The following is a 13,717-nucleotide window of genomic DNA, read 5'->3' as shown; positions in this document are numbered from 1 at the left end:
GATTCACCAGCAACCAAATAGAATCTCAGACAGGAAAAAATATTTTAGAAGTATTTCACCTACAGTTTTGCTTTAGAAATGGAAAGACTTGGCAAAAGTTATTTTAAATACCACAAACCCACCACCGTTTTAATTAAACGCTACAGCCTCACAATGTAACTGCTAAAGAAATTGGAACTACTCAAATTCATTAATAAAGCATGGACTGGTAAAGCATGCAAGAAACCAGTACTGCCAAAAGCCTGCTGAATAAAAAGATGTTTCAAGCTCAGGTAACGGGCTTGAAAAACACAAGTGTTACTTACAGATTATTGTAAATCAAGAAGATACTATACACATATCCAAATACATACCAACAGCAAATGAAGTGAGCGCAGATCTTTAGTGTAATGAAAAAGGTTCTGCAGTATGTCTTGCACAGTTTTATCCTCCGAGAGATGCTAAAAAAAATGTAAGTGATATTTTAATCCTCTCAGCAAATCATTTCATACTCACCTGAAAAAACACCAGTTAGCTAACTCTCAGAAAGAGCTCAGCTTATGCTTGACAATACAATTCTTCCTGTCTAACCTTAACTTTCTGGTCTTTTTTGTGACACTTCTAATTTTATCTCCAGACTTCAATAAGCAGAGATTCTCTATCACAACTTGATTTATTGCATATCAAACTCAAACAGTGAAAGGAAATACTAATCTTTGGTAAAAGCTTTACAATTACAAACTGGTCTTACTTTAGAAGTTTTACTAAAACCAAGTATAAAGAGCTTTAAATACCTGAACATTATTATTCCACTTTTGTGCAAAAGACTCATCAGGAAATTTTTGAGAAAGCTGTTCCTTGAAAATCCTAATGTATTGTTTAAAATCAAAGGAATTCATCAAATATATCTGTCGGTGAGAGAATCGCGATTTTACTCTCTTCTCCAAGAGCTCCAGGATATCCTTGTTAAAAAAATAATTAAAAAAAACCAGATGCATTAAGTGCATTCTTTGCTACAGTAAAAACTACAAGAGAAAACACCAAAATAAGTCATGTTAAAAAAAAAAAAAGAATGTTCTAACAAGACCTTTGGTAATTATTGTAATTGATGTGCCTTGAAATGCCTAACAACTAGCCATTTACCCAAATCATGTGATGCACTACATCATACAGGATAATTAGTTGCTAGGTTACCCAGCAAAATTTCTCCATAGATTATGTAAATATTTCAGTTACTTAAGTCTGCATTCAAGATGTTTCAGCCTATCACGGCTCTAGCCAAGTTGTCTATTTAGTAGATACGTAGGTTGGCAGCTGTCAGTTCACATGCCTTTTGTCAGACTGAAAGAATCCAGCTTAAAAAGAGAGAAAACTTAAGAGCCAATATTTATCTTCTGTCACACAGAACTAAACAAGTCTGCCATCAAGTTGTTGGTTGAAGATAAAAGAGAGAAGCTTACTGTTCTCAGAACAGATAGCCATCAACAGAAACAAGCTGTGGGATTGATCCGTTCAGAGAAACGCAATACTATTCCCCTACCTTATACTGGGACAGAATGGTTAACACTTCTAGTTTCTAGGAATTTGGGGTAGGCCTTTTTGGTTTTTAAGGGGGTTTTTGTGTGTTGGTTTTGGTGTTCTTACTTACACTAAAAAAAAGGTTTTAAAAATATTGAAATTCCTCACCAAAAAGACAGCAGTAAGAGTAAATAGAGCCAACAGTGTAAAATATAAAGACCCCGTTCGATTAAGTCATATGCAACAGGGACCAGTGATTCAAAAAAAATCAGACCTCAGAAGCAACAGCTGTCACTGCAGCCATGGTGCAGCTATGAAGACATTCAAAAGCAGAGCAATACAGGGTTCTAAATAACGGGTGATGAGGATACCAGACTCGGGTCAGCAATGAAGCAAAAGAAAAGTTTGTCATTTACTAAACCAACTATTAACTATTCTATTAACTTCCAGAAATTTGCCCAGCTAAGTATTACCTAAACCCAATCAGCCCCAGATTCAAGCTTCGATGAAAGATTTTAATTCTTCTTCTTGGCATAACCCAGCCATCTTCACCACCAATCCAGTTTATTGAGAAAGACAGTATAATTTTTATAAAGTATCAGCTGCCATAGCATTACAAAGTAATTATTTCACAGTACATATATAATCGGTCCACAGGTCCCTATGATGTCATTGTAAAAGTCACGGCACGTTTAACACTGATCCTAAACCCATTTTGAACATGCTAATATTATAGCAAAAGTGCCCTCCTGAACTGTTTCCTTAAAAAAAAAAAATACCTTGTCCTCAGAACAATGATTTCAATGCTGTAGGTTAATACAAGTTGGTTCTTACCAACTGCTGGCCAAGAAACTGAAATGCCCAGAAGCCTCTCCAAGGAGTGAACGACAGTATAGTATAAAACAGCCACACGGATATACGGCTCTTCTGTGGTAACGTAGGACAACAGCCTTGTGTTTCCTCAGAAACGTAAACCTGCTCCTCTAGCAGTAAAACTGAAGACTTTGCAGTTTTTTGGTCATCTAAGTTTGCTCTAAGCATAAATTTTTACTCTTTTTTTTTTAAATCCCTCCCACTCCCCTTCCGAATTACAAAGTCAGAAAGACAGATAATTGAGAAAAGTCTCTTAGTAAATTAAGTAAGGTTTCAGGAGAAGAGAAAAACATTCCAGCTAAGACAAAAGTTCCGTTGAAACAGATAAAAAATTTGAATGAGAAGGCGCAAATTCTTACCTGTCTACATGTAAGTCCAATAACTGTTACTGGAGTCTGTGCTGACTGGGATATATCAAAGAGGTTATAGAGCAGTGTCTGATTCTTGTGATGAACGAACAAGTCAAATTCATCCAGTATAAACAAGACTGGACAACTGCTACTTCGATTTCCTGAGACAGTAATTCTAGAAGTTAGTACGGTAACTTCATCATCAGACTTCCACCTCTACAGCTTTCACAAATTCCCTTTTTCACAATTTACATATTTTCTTTTAGCTTTTCACTAAGCCCTCCTTTCACATATGTACTGATACAACAGTAAAAAGAAAAATACACTGAACAATTGGTAAGGTTTTTGTAGCATTCTGCCAAGTATCATTTCTCGTTGCAAGGGAAGACAGACTTCTACAGCACATTTTTTAAAAAACCAACTATTTTTAATAGCTTCACTCAGGATAAAAGAATCTGTCCTTCATAGCTGACCATCACATGCAAGCCTTTATGGCATCAGTCACTTTATGTTTGTTTAGTATTACTTCTTATTTTTCGTGGTATTTTGTAAGCTCTGTTGAATGTGTCATCATTTCTTCATGGGCTAGATTTCTTCATACCACTTGCACAAGTAGACGAAGAAACACATATATGCTAACGTTTCAGTCAAGTGACAAACACACACAGAGAGTTTCAGGACAGGGGCTACTAGTGCTTACCTTTCCTTAAAGCTTCAAGAAGGAACACAAGATTTTCAGCAAAACTGCCCTACACAGAAAAGAAAAAAGTTTCACAATAGATTTTCAATGTTGTTCTCAGAATTGTGTACCTACATCAAGTTCAGGCATGTAATGAAGCCCATTTCCTTCTAAAACCCTGCTTTCAAAACCAGTACATATTTGTAAATTTACAATGTTACCTCATGTTGTAAAATCACCACCTCTTCAGGACACAAAAAGCGCTCGTTAAGTCCACATTGATCCACTTTTTTCCAGTCTGAAAACTCCAAACTATTTGCCTCCAGCAAAAATGTCAGAAAACTGTCTACAATAAGCTAAATTCACAAGTCACTTTATCTTTCCTTAAATAGCTATTGCATACTCATTTTACATCTACAGACGTGCAAAAACTGCCACCTAACGTGTTCCACTGCGAATGATCAGCATGCAGGTTTTTAATTTGCAACCTTATTAGACAGAAGAAAGCATCAAACATTCATGACAGAAAACAATGAACCGCTATGACCATCCTGCTTCAGTTATACACACATTTACACACTCTGCGGCACACAAGTTGTGAGATGGGGAAATAACTATAACTGCAGACCACAAGCACTATCGAAGAAGGCAGAAAAGCCAATTTACTCTCTGCATGAGTTGCAGAAGCTAAGAAAGGACAAGTTTCTATGGACAGAAGTAAGGACATTCCTGCAAATCAGTATGTTTCCATGCCCGTGTGCAACCAAAGGGATTAGACGGCTAAGAGTTTAAAGCAGTACTTCACAACAACTAACAGGGAAAGTTACAAGGGAATTAAGCATATTTAAGTCTAGTTTTGCCTCCAGCGTATTTGGTAGTGGAACTGTGGACCTTGAAAGGTTGTTCTAGAAAAGACAACTCATTCAAATGGCTAGGCTGGAATTAAACACTTGCTATTTCCTTTTAGGACTGCAGCTGCATTTGGGAAAATTTTAGCTCACCCCCAGAAAGGGTTTTCCATTCTCTGTATCTACAATCGTTTGCGGTAAGTAAGAAACCAAAGCACAGCCTAAGAAGCAAGGGTTCCCAAAAGATAGTAACAACAATCTACACTTCACCTTGTATTCCATACTGCTTCTAACCTAGTTCTCTGGTTTCTCTTAACTAAAGTAGTAACATCTTATCTCTTTAGCTTTCCAAATGCAACCGATGAAAATAAACCTCATCTATTGAGATTTCACCTTTCTCCCCTCTCATAATTCTGCTTTAGCCACTTGGATCGGTATTACGCAACTCACAACTACGTAAACTCTGCCAATCTCAAAGGCCCTCTCTGGGAGCAAGGGAGGAGACAATGCTCCAAAGGACCTTCTGTCGTACCAGAGGATGGCCTCTCAAGAACACTCACTGAGTAACAGGCAACAACTAGGGTAGCTCAGATCACTAACCCAAGCTATTTCACACTCCAATGAGTGAAATTTCATCTGAAGCACTTCAGTTCTTCTCTTTATCACTGACTTTAGTGCTAACGTAAATGAGTTTCTTATCTTTGGGAAAAGGTCAAGAGAAGCAAATATTTCAATTGAAATTCTATGCAAAATGAGAGCTCTAAGAAGCCTGGATAGATTTCCCTATGAACTAGAAAAGGTTGCAAATATGCTAAAGATACTGCCTTTGGGCTGGTCAACTTGCTTACTCTTAGTCTTGAAATGTTAAACCTGATGTTTCCAAAATACTCTAACCCTCTGAACAAAGTGTCTTTGGAATGCTTAACGTTTGTTTCATTTAGAGGCTTGAAGCAAGTGTTAAGTGAGTCTTTTTGTTCTTCCTCCTTCTCTAAGTCAAAGCGGATGGTTTTTGAAAAAGTATGAGGATGCTATTGCTCAACTAGCAAAATGTAACCTTCAGCACCTATGTCGAGCACAAGTATTTGTTGGCATGCTTGAAGTGTCTGTAAACCAGGGTTTTCACAGGTAACTGCTGCCACAGTTCACTACTGCCATCAATTATTAAATATTTTTAAAAGAGAAAGCTTTGAGAAGACTGAGCCACCCCATCACAATTTTGCTAACAAACTCTCAAAGTCCATTCAGTCTCAACAAGCTGCATTCTATAAAACTAGTTTTCTAGGCAAAGATTTTTGAGGGAGATAAGCAAATAGTATAATAAAGTTGATACTTACAAAAACTTTATCCCCAACCACATTTTCCAGGTGCAACTGCCTGGTGATCTCCTTCAGGGCCACTTTATCATTAGTCTGGAGAAGCCCTGAAAGAAAATGATTTTTCATGAAGAACTGGCAGTTCTCCTTCACTCCAAGAGGCCATGTCAACAGCCACTAGAAACTTATCCAGAAGCTTCTCTCCATTTCCAGCCTTACAAAGCTATGTTTTTTATAAATTAAGACTAGACAGTAATTTTCCATACATAATAAGAAGTTACTTAAAACAATTCGCTCACAACTGAACTGATTTTTAACACGTTGAAAAGTCATTAAAAGCACAAAGGTTCTCTTTATATAGAGAGATACAAAGAAAGGAAGGCATTTTGGAGCTCATGAACAAAAGTGTCCATAATCGAGGCTAGACTGAAACTGCTGAAACCAAAATTTTTGCTCAGTACATACAATATATAACAGCTGAATATAACATGACATTTGAATAATGCTGTATTACTTGCCATTCAGATGAACTTCCAAGAGATTCTCTCTGACTTGTTTCATTTCCTTGAGCTCCTTTAAGACATGATTTAATAACTAGAAAAAAAATACATAACTTCTTATAAAGAAGATTAATGTATTAACAGTAAGAAAAGCGTACAAATGGATATTATCAGATAGGAAACAGTAGGTGCAGTTTCATTAGGTAACAATGTTTTTGAGTATTTTCAACGCTGAAATACTAAAATGACAACTTTGCATTCACTATCATGACTGTAGCAATTACATTTGTTCATTCTGCTGAATTAGTAGGGAAAGAAACACAAAAATAACTCCAGTATTTTAGTCACTCATTTTTTGGGGTGGTATCTGGGGCTTTTGCCTTAATCAAAACCAGCTTTACGAGTTCGAGATGTGAGAGAATCTGTCTCAAGGTAGTATAGTATTCAGCTTCATTGCTTCAATAGATCCTGCAAAAACAAAGCTCTTTGCTTTAAATCTTTAAAGACATTACGCTTATTCTTTTCCTTTTGAAGTTAGGAAGCAAGAGATAAAATGCACATGATTACATCAGCTACCGCTTATAAAACTTAGGGGTCCTAAATTTACAGTCGATCAAGAACTTGTTCTTGGTAAAAGTCATAAGGAACTTGTATTAAAATATGTATAAGTAGATGAAATGTTAACTTTCCATTCACTTGCTACTTCTTTGCTTTTGCTTCCTCAGCTGCGAATTTGCAGCTCCCATCTATGTGTATATATACACACAAACACACATACAATTTTCTTGTCACCAGCAGTCTTCTTGGAGACGCAAGATCTTTCACTTGATATAGAATAAGAAAATCATTCACTTCACATATATGATTCGCTTACTTATATTCTGACAGGAAGGATCACAAATTTTCATCTTCACTATCCTTATGTAAAAGGTTTGGAAGAAAATTTAAACTTCAATTAAATAATAAAAAGAGTTCGAATTTTGGTGTTTGGGGGGCATATGGTATTTGAGGGATCGTTCTGTTGGGGATTTTTTAAAAACTTTCACATTTACTCCAATTTGCTTGCAGTATAGAGCTCATCTATGCTTCTAAATACAGTATCAATAGAAAAGTAGAAGTTTACTCATGTAAACATAAAAGACTTAAGTATTTGCCTAATATTAAAGTGTGTAACACTTAAGTTAGATGTCAGCCTTTCACATGCCTCAACGAAAGAGTTCCTTTAAAAATACAAACCCTACTTTGTAAACTAGAACTACCATACAATATTGTTACCTAAGTTACTAGGAAGTAGAATATTCTCCGACACCTTTAAAACAGGATTAAGATACCTTACCATTCTCTACATATAAAGAGCTATGTAGAAATCCTTAGTCTACTCCTTTTACAGTTTTTGGATGCCTTTTCAGTCATTTTTGCAGCAGAGGCCCAATAGCAATTAGCAGGTTAACTTTTAAAGAGTAAGCAAAACGTGGCTTTAATTGCAAAGATGAACTCCTCCGTAGCAAGAAGCATTACCGAATTGTAACAGGAGAAATGCTGAAAGAAGGCAGAATCTTTCATGTAGTCGTATCACTGAACGACAAATGCAACTTGTTCTGACAAAATTATTTCCATTTTACATGTTTTGGGTACCTGTAGCATGTCATGAAACCTGGTGAAGACACCCAAAGAATTTCAAAACCATGCATACTTCTGCAAGTCATTGTGAGGGTGGATAGGTACACATTTTTGTCAGCTGCCCATGAAGCTGTTCTATTTGACAAAAATCACCAGGAACTCAGCACTTAAAATTTCAGAAGATTGTCAGGAAATCAATTTCTCCATATTGTTATTCAACAGAATTAGCTCACAAGAAGCCCTAGAATGTTTTGAAATTATTGAAACAATTAGCAATTCTCTCTTTTCAAACAGGCAGAGATGAAAATTTAGCTCCAAGAGTTCCCAGGGCTTCAGTCAGGTTATCTATTTCAGGCTTCATTTGACCTTGTATAAACTTTTAAAACATGTTTATACCGCAGTCTTTCCTGATCCTCGGGGTCCAATAATGAGGGCAGAATTACTTTCTCCATGAACTGTAGTTCGTTTCAGTAGTTCCAGTAGATGTCTGTGTTGACAACAGCAATAGGTTAAAAACTTCGAACCAGACAACATTCACTGAAACTACGGAAGACTCAAAGAATCTTTAGAACAGAAGAGAAAACTTGATACATTTCAACCTGCTCTCAGAGCCAACACTCAGGGCATGCAAAATGTAATACAATAAAGTACAAAAGGCTCAGTGATCAGATCTCTTAAAATATTTTAAAATATTAAAACATGCAGAAGTTGGGAGTATCACTAATTCAGAAAGTTCTACAATTCCCCACCATGAAAGAACAGACGTCAATAACTACTTCTTTCTCTAAAAAAAAAGAGAGATTGCTTCCTGTGATACCACTATAGTTCATGAAAAAGGAAGACTGGCAAACATATTGAAGGAAAACCTTGACAGCAGTAAAAATTAATAATCTAGTGGAATATATTCATTTTGACAATCTTCATAAAACTGATTATACGCTAAATTTAGGCATTCAAAGCTTGTGAATGGTAACAGCAATATTGAAGTTCAAGTTCATATTCTATTCCCATCCCGAAGGAACAAAGAACAACTCTAAATTATCTTCAGATAGACTTATCACCTAGTACCACATTTAAAGTACTTACTGACACCTCCAATTCCCAAACATTTACAATGCATACTTTTAATATTCCTCTTTTTTTCTACTTAAAATATTGACATCATGCAATCACTTCTAAAGGAGTGATAGAGTCATCATGGAACAGCTGCAGCAAATGGATGTGGTTTTATCCACTATTTGAGAGCTAAAAGAGTTGGGAAGTTCATTATCTTTTCTCTCCAGTATAATTCACCAACAGTGGCATATTAAGGAGAAGACAGTCTGTAAACTGTTTTTCAGAATTCCAGTTCAAAGAGAGAAGGCTTGTTTTGCCAAACACTAACATCACAGAATCACATTTTCTTGCAACAACAATAAACATGTCTACCTGTGCTCTGCATATACATTACACTACACTTTTTAAATAATAGAAATGTTATTTTCCTTCCTGTAAGGGAAAGGAAACTAATGCTCACATCAGGTGATTCAACTTGCATAAAGTTACTCGCGGAAAAATTGATTATTTAAAACAAGTTATTTAGATGTGCATGTTATTTTCAGAATTTGACCTGCACCTGTTAAAGTATTAGTATTAGGATAGCATTATTGTCACAGTCGGTCCCTTCTTCCTAATTGTAACCTCTGCATACGGATGACCCCAAGAAGTAGGTTTGTTTTAAATATGGGTCTCTACTTCAAGAAACAGGACGTTGGCATCCAAGATTTAAGATTTACTTTTAACGCAGCTTACCAATAAACAAGAGAAAATCTGAAGTAAAAATAAAGAGTCACAACATGAGAATTCAACTTTTTGCTTGGTCAGGTCATTAACCATAGCCTTAGAACATGCACTAGAAGGATCCTTCAGGCTCAAAAAAAAAAGTGTTTCAGGAATTACAGATTTGAAACAAGGAGTCCAAAACTCAGAGCCTGACAAAACAGGAATCAACGGTCGTATAAAAACTCTTAAAATCTGAGTAAATTTTTAGAAGCATTGCACTGCAAGTCATTTAAGCTGTATAATTAAACAGCAGAAAATTCTGACTTCACCTGATTATTTTTCTATTGTGGTTAAAGTAGAAATTAGTCAGTATTTGAGTCTGCTCACTCACCTGTGCTGATGTTCAATCCCAAACAGTTTTCCAGTAGCATAATGGTGACAGAATCTTTCACGTAAAATTTTTTGCACCTACGGATATAACACAAGATAGACAGAATGCTTGGTGCTTCAAACACCAGAATGTACCAATGATGTAATTACCGCAATAAAATAATAGAAAAAATATGGATGTTTCTGTGCTGCTACAAATAGTCTGTAACATGTAAATTTTAGTTGTCATCAGTGATACAGGGGTCTTAAAAGTAAGAATAACGTTGCAGTAAGCAGAATATTTAACGGAGTTTTTTGTAGCAGAAAAGAGAAAATGCAATTAAATGATAGCAATATGTGTCTTTGGTCTCCTCTGCGATAGTTTCTTTCCCTCACCCCCAAAGGGATGTTATACATGTCACTAAAATTACGTCAGTACTTCATCTAATTCATAGTTCTAACTTACTGTGTAATACAGGCAAGAAAACATTTACCAGCTGAGTTAAATAAAACATAACTCACCTAGTTATTCCCCCAAATCCTCAGTGAACACACTTTTTGCACCACTCGCAACAACATGGAAGCCTACCACATTCAAACATTAGAAAGCATCAAATTTACAGTTTCTTCGAAGATTCAGTTCAGATACCTTGTTCGTGAAGTTTGTACGGGGAGCAGGAAGTAGCATGAAAATGAAGCTAATATATTGCTTACAAAGGATTGAATGAAGACTATCCCGCTTGATTTTTAGATCAAGTTGTGAAGTCCTTCAAATTACACAGTGAGTACAGTTATTTTAACTATCCATTTGGATGTATTGCTTGGGATATCTTTACATACACGTCTGCACTCACTTCTCTTTTCCAGGTTAAGAACCGTTACTTAAAACTGTATCTTCAATTCTCAAACAGCCAACCTTCAGCATCATAGCAGATTTTTTCCTACCACTTGACTAGCAGCATGCAAATTGGACAATCCCAATTTTTAAGAATTTACAAGACTCTCTACTACGACTTCTCCTCACCTCTCATTTAAGCTATCCTAATATACCTGCATACTCCATCCTTTTATAATGCTTGGTGTTCAGTTTAAGTGCTCATTGCCAAAGAATTTCAAAGATTAAATTGCAAACTATTAATGAAGTGATTTTCCTTTAAAATCCCATTTGAGCACCTTGCCTTTCCATTTAAGTGAATGTCCATTTGACCTATAAACTAACTATATCATTATCATGCCCATTTGTGTCATTGCTTTTCCATTCTCTCAATCATAGAATCATTATGGTTGGAAGAGACCTCAAAGATCATCAAGTCCAACTGTATACCTGATGCCATCATGCCCGCTAAAACCTCTAAACCATGTCTCGAAGCGCCACATCTAAATGTTTTTTGAACACCTCCAGGGATGGTGACTCCACCACCTCCCTGGGGAGCCCGTTCCAATGCCCAACGACTCTTACAGTGAAGAAGTTCTTTCTAACGTCCAGCCTGAACCTCCCCTGGTGCAACTTGAGACCGTTAATCTGAGTTGGCTCATCTTCCCTCCAGGTGGTTTTCCTCTACATTCTTCAGTTGCACCTCTTAACTCAGTCCTTTTTCATTTCTGCTGAATCTTAAGAAATCATGAAAAAGTGCGGTGTTCTACCCCAGGTAAACCTATACTGAGGCAACACTGTACAGCAAATGTTTTGAGTTTCTATCACCTTAGGTGGCAGCTACTCGTCCATGCCTGTTTTAGCCGACCAGTCACTGTCCTGGCATACATTACTAACAGGCTTTTAGTATCTTGAAAATACGTCTTCTTCTAACACTTAGCTAATTTATAATTTGTAATGGACTTATCACCATCAGCTCTCAGTGGCTGTGGTTTAAAAATAAATACATCTTTGTGAAGTACTCCTCAGTAAGTCTAAACAATGGCCAGAAGAACAATAGAAATCTATTTTGCTAATAATTCCACTTTATGAAAGGAATTCTTTTTTAATATGAGCTGTACTTGTCTACCTGATTTGTCAGTTACCTTTTCTTCTACTAAAGTCTTACTGATTTAATTTCCAGATTTATTCTGTTTTAATGAATAATCTATCTGAACAGTCAGCATTGTCCTTTCACAAGTAAAAAGTTTTCCTCCTATAAAGGGATTTTATAGGTAAATGAAGGAGAGGTATTTTAATATAAGAAAACACTGAACCAGATGTAATTCACTACAAGATGCACCACAATTTTTAAATAGTCACTTAGAGAAAACAGAAGAACAAAGTTTTAAAAAAAATCCAAACTGAAAACTGATTTGACAGCTGCTGTCCTGCCTAACCTAGGCTGTTAAAAAAAAAAGTCACCTAGATTCTGATTCACCCTACAAACCAGAAGGTAAAGAATATGACTAGATAAAAATAGATTTATGCAAATCTGTCGCCACAAACAGTTGTAAAAGCACAAGACCATTCTTTGCCATTTTTATTATGGCTCCAAAAGGTAGATCATTACTATAACACTTTAAGCAAGCAAACATCAGGTGAGAAGCTGAAAGAAATATAGAACATAAATCCAAAAAACATTTACAGCTCTAGAAATTCTATCAAGTATCTGTACATGCCTTTTTAACTAGTCTAGTAAAAAAACTACAGAATGATATGGATGGCAGAGGATTGAAAAGTTTCGTAACTTAAAACCAGTCAGCTACTAAAGATGTTACTAACCTGTGAAATGCATTCTCCATTTGGTCCACTGCTCTCCTTCAACTTACGTTTACTCATTGCAGAAGTTTTCATCTTCAAATAAGAAACAGAATACAAAGGTTATCCTAAATAACATTGCTTTCCAAATAACAAGAGTCAGAAACTGTACCTAGATGCTAGTAAACTAGATTTAGTACAGCAAACACAAGACAGTCGCTCATTTATAAGAGCTTAAGTTGTAATGACCATCTTTACTTAACCGATAAAGATGTAGTAGTTCACCTTACTAGCGAAAAAAATCCCAAAACGTTGAAAGCATTTTTAATTAATTTCTGATTAGATTAAATCCATGTTTACATACAACTTCTGAACAGCATTTGCTTCGGGATGCTTTTCAACGCAATGCAAATAGTACCTCATGTAACCGATATGATAGACTTCAAAGTTTTTCTAGCAAGTTCTTAACAGCAACAGTGACATTCACAAGTCATGCCAAGTTCCGCTAAGACAGCGCAGCTACCCGTAAGGTGATTCGCACAGAACCAGGAGTGGCACAGCTCGTGAATTTACACTTTGGATACATTATTGTGAACAACCAAATCGATACTCTTCAAATAAGTTGTATTAACAAGTGACATTTGTACACCTCCTCCTCTGACTAACCACCAAGTGTAATTTGTTCATCTTAATTGCGTTTAAGATTGTTTGAAACCCTGTATTCATGTTTATGCAGCTGGAACAAGCTGCAGGCACATGGTACCATGTTAAGTCACGACAATTAAGTTTTTATAGGAACAACTAGCTATCCATATTTACACTGGCACAGCTTCTAACAATAACCACAGTGCTTCACTAGACAAGCAGCACGAGTAAAAACCAATTCTCCTTCTTTGTGCTAACAGAAAGCTTCCAAGACTGGCTTACGCTTATTTCAGCACAGCTGCTTCCCTCTTCTCCCAGTTTTGCTCCTTCTATTGTAAGGCCAGCATCGTTCAGTCCCCTAACACTGTAGCTACGCCTACAAAGGGCGAGACTAGCTACCAAAAAAAATACATAAATAAAGTCGTCGCTACAGGAGCGGATGCAAAGGAGTGCAAGGCACGAACACACAAAGCCGTTAGATTAATTAAAGCGGAGCGCGATAGCAACGAGACTACCGGACGAGGAGCACGCCCGTTCCCGTTTTTTATCGGGGGCCCGGAAAGTTACACCGAAGCCCCGCAGCCATCA

The 13,717-nt window shown here is 36.5% G+C and overlaps 1 protein-coding gene across 1 annotated transcript; it reads right to left on the bottom strand.

The window, feature by feature from the left end:
• Positions 1 to 335: 335 nt before the first annotated feature.
• Positions 336 to 12,580, bottom strand: ORC4 (origin recognition complex, subunit 4; the record flags this gene model as incomplete). Its single annotated transcript, XM_009698421.1, has 9 exons — positions 12,509 to 12,580; positions 9,833 to 9,909; positions 8,077 to 8,167; positions 6,079 to 6,154; positions 5,582 to 5,667; positions 3,421 to 3,469; positions 2,730 to 2,881; positions 774 to 941; positions 336 to 440 (listed from the first exon to the last, which is right to left on the bottom strand). Coding segments are annotated over exons 1-9 (876 nt in total), but the record flags the coding sequence as incomplete, so codon positions are not given.
• Between the last annotated feature and the right edge of the window lie 1,137 nt (positions 12,581 to 13,717).

Source organism: Cariama cristata, unplaced genomic scaffold, assembly GCF_000690535.1.
Source record: "Cariama cristata isolate BGI_N322 unplaced genomic scaffold, ASM69053v1 scaffold38094, whole genome shotgun sequence".
NCBI classification, from domain to species: domain Eukaryota; kingdom Metazoa; phylum Chordata; class Aves; order Cariamiformes; family Cariamidae; genus Cariama; species Cariama cristata.
Note: the sequence above shows the minus strand (reverse complement) of the source record. Positions and strands in the feature narration are given on the sequence as shown.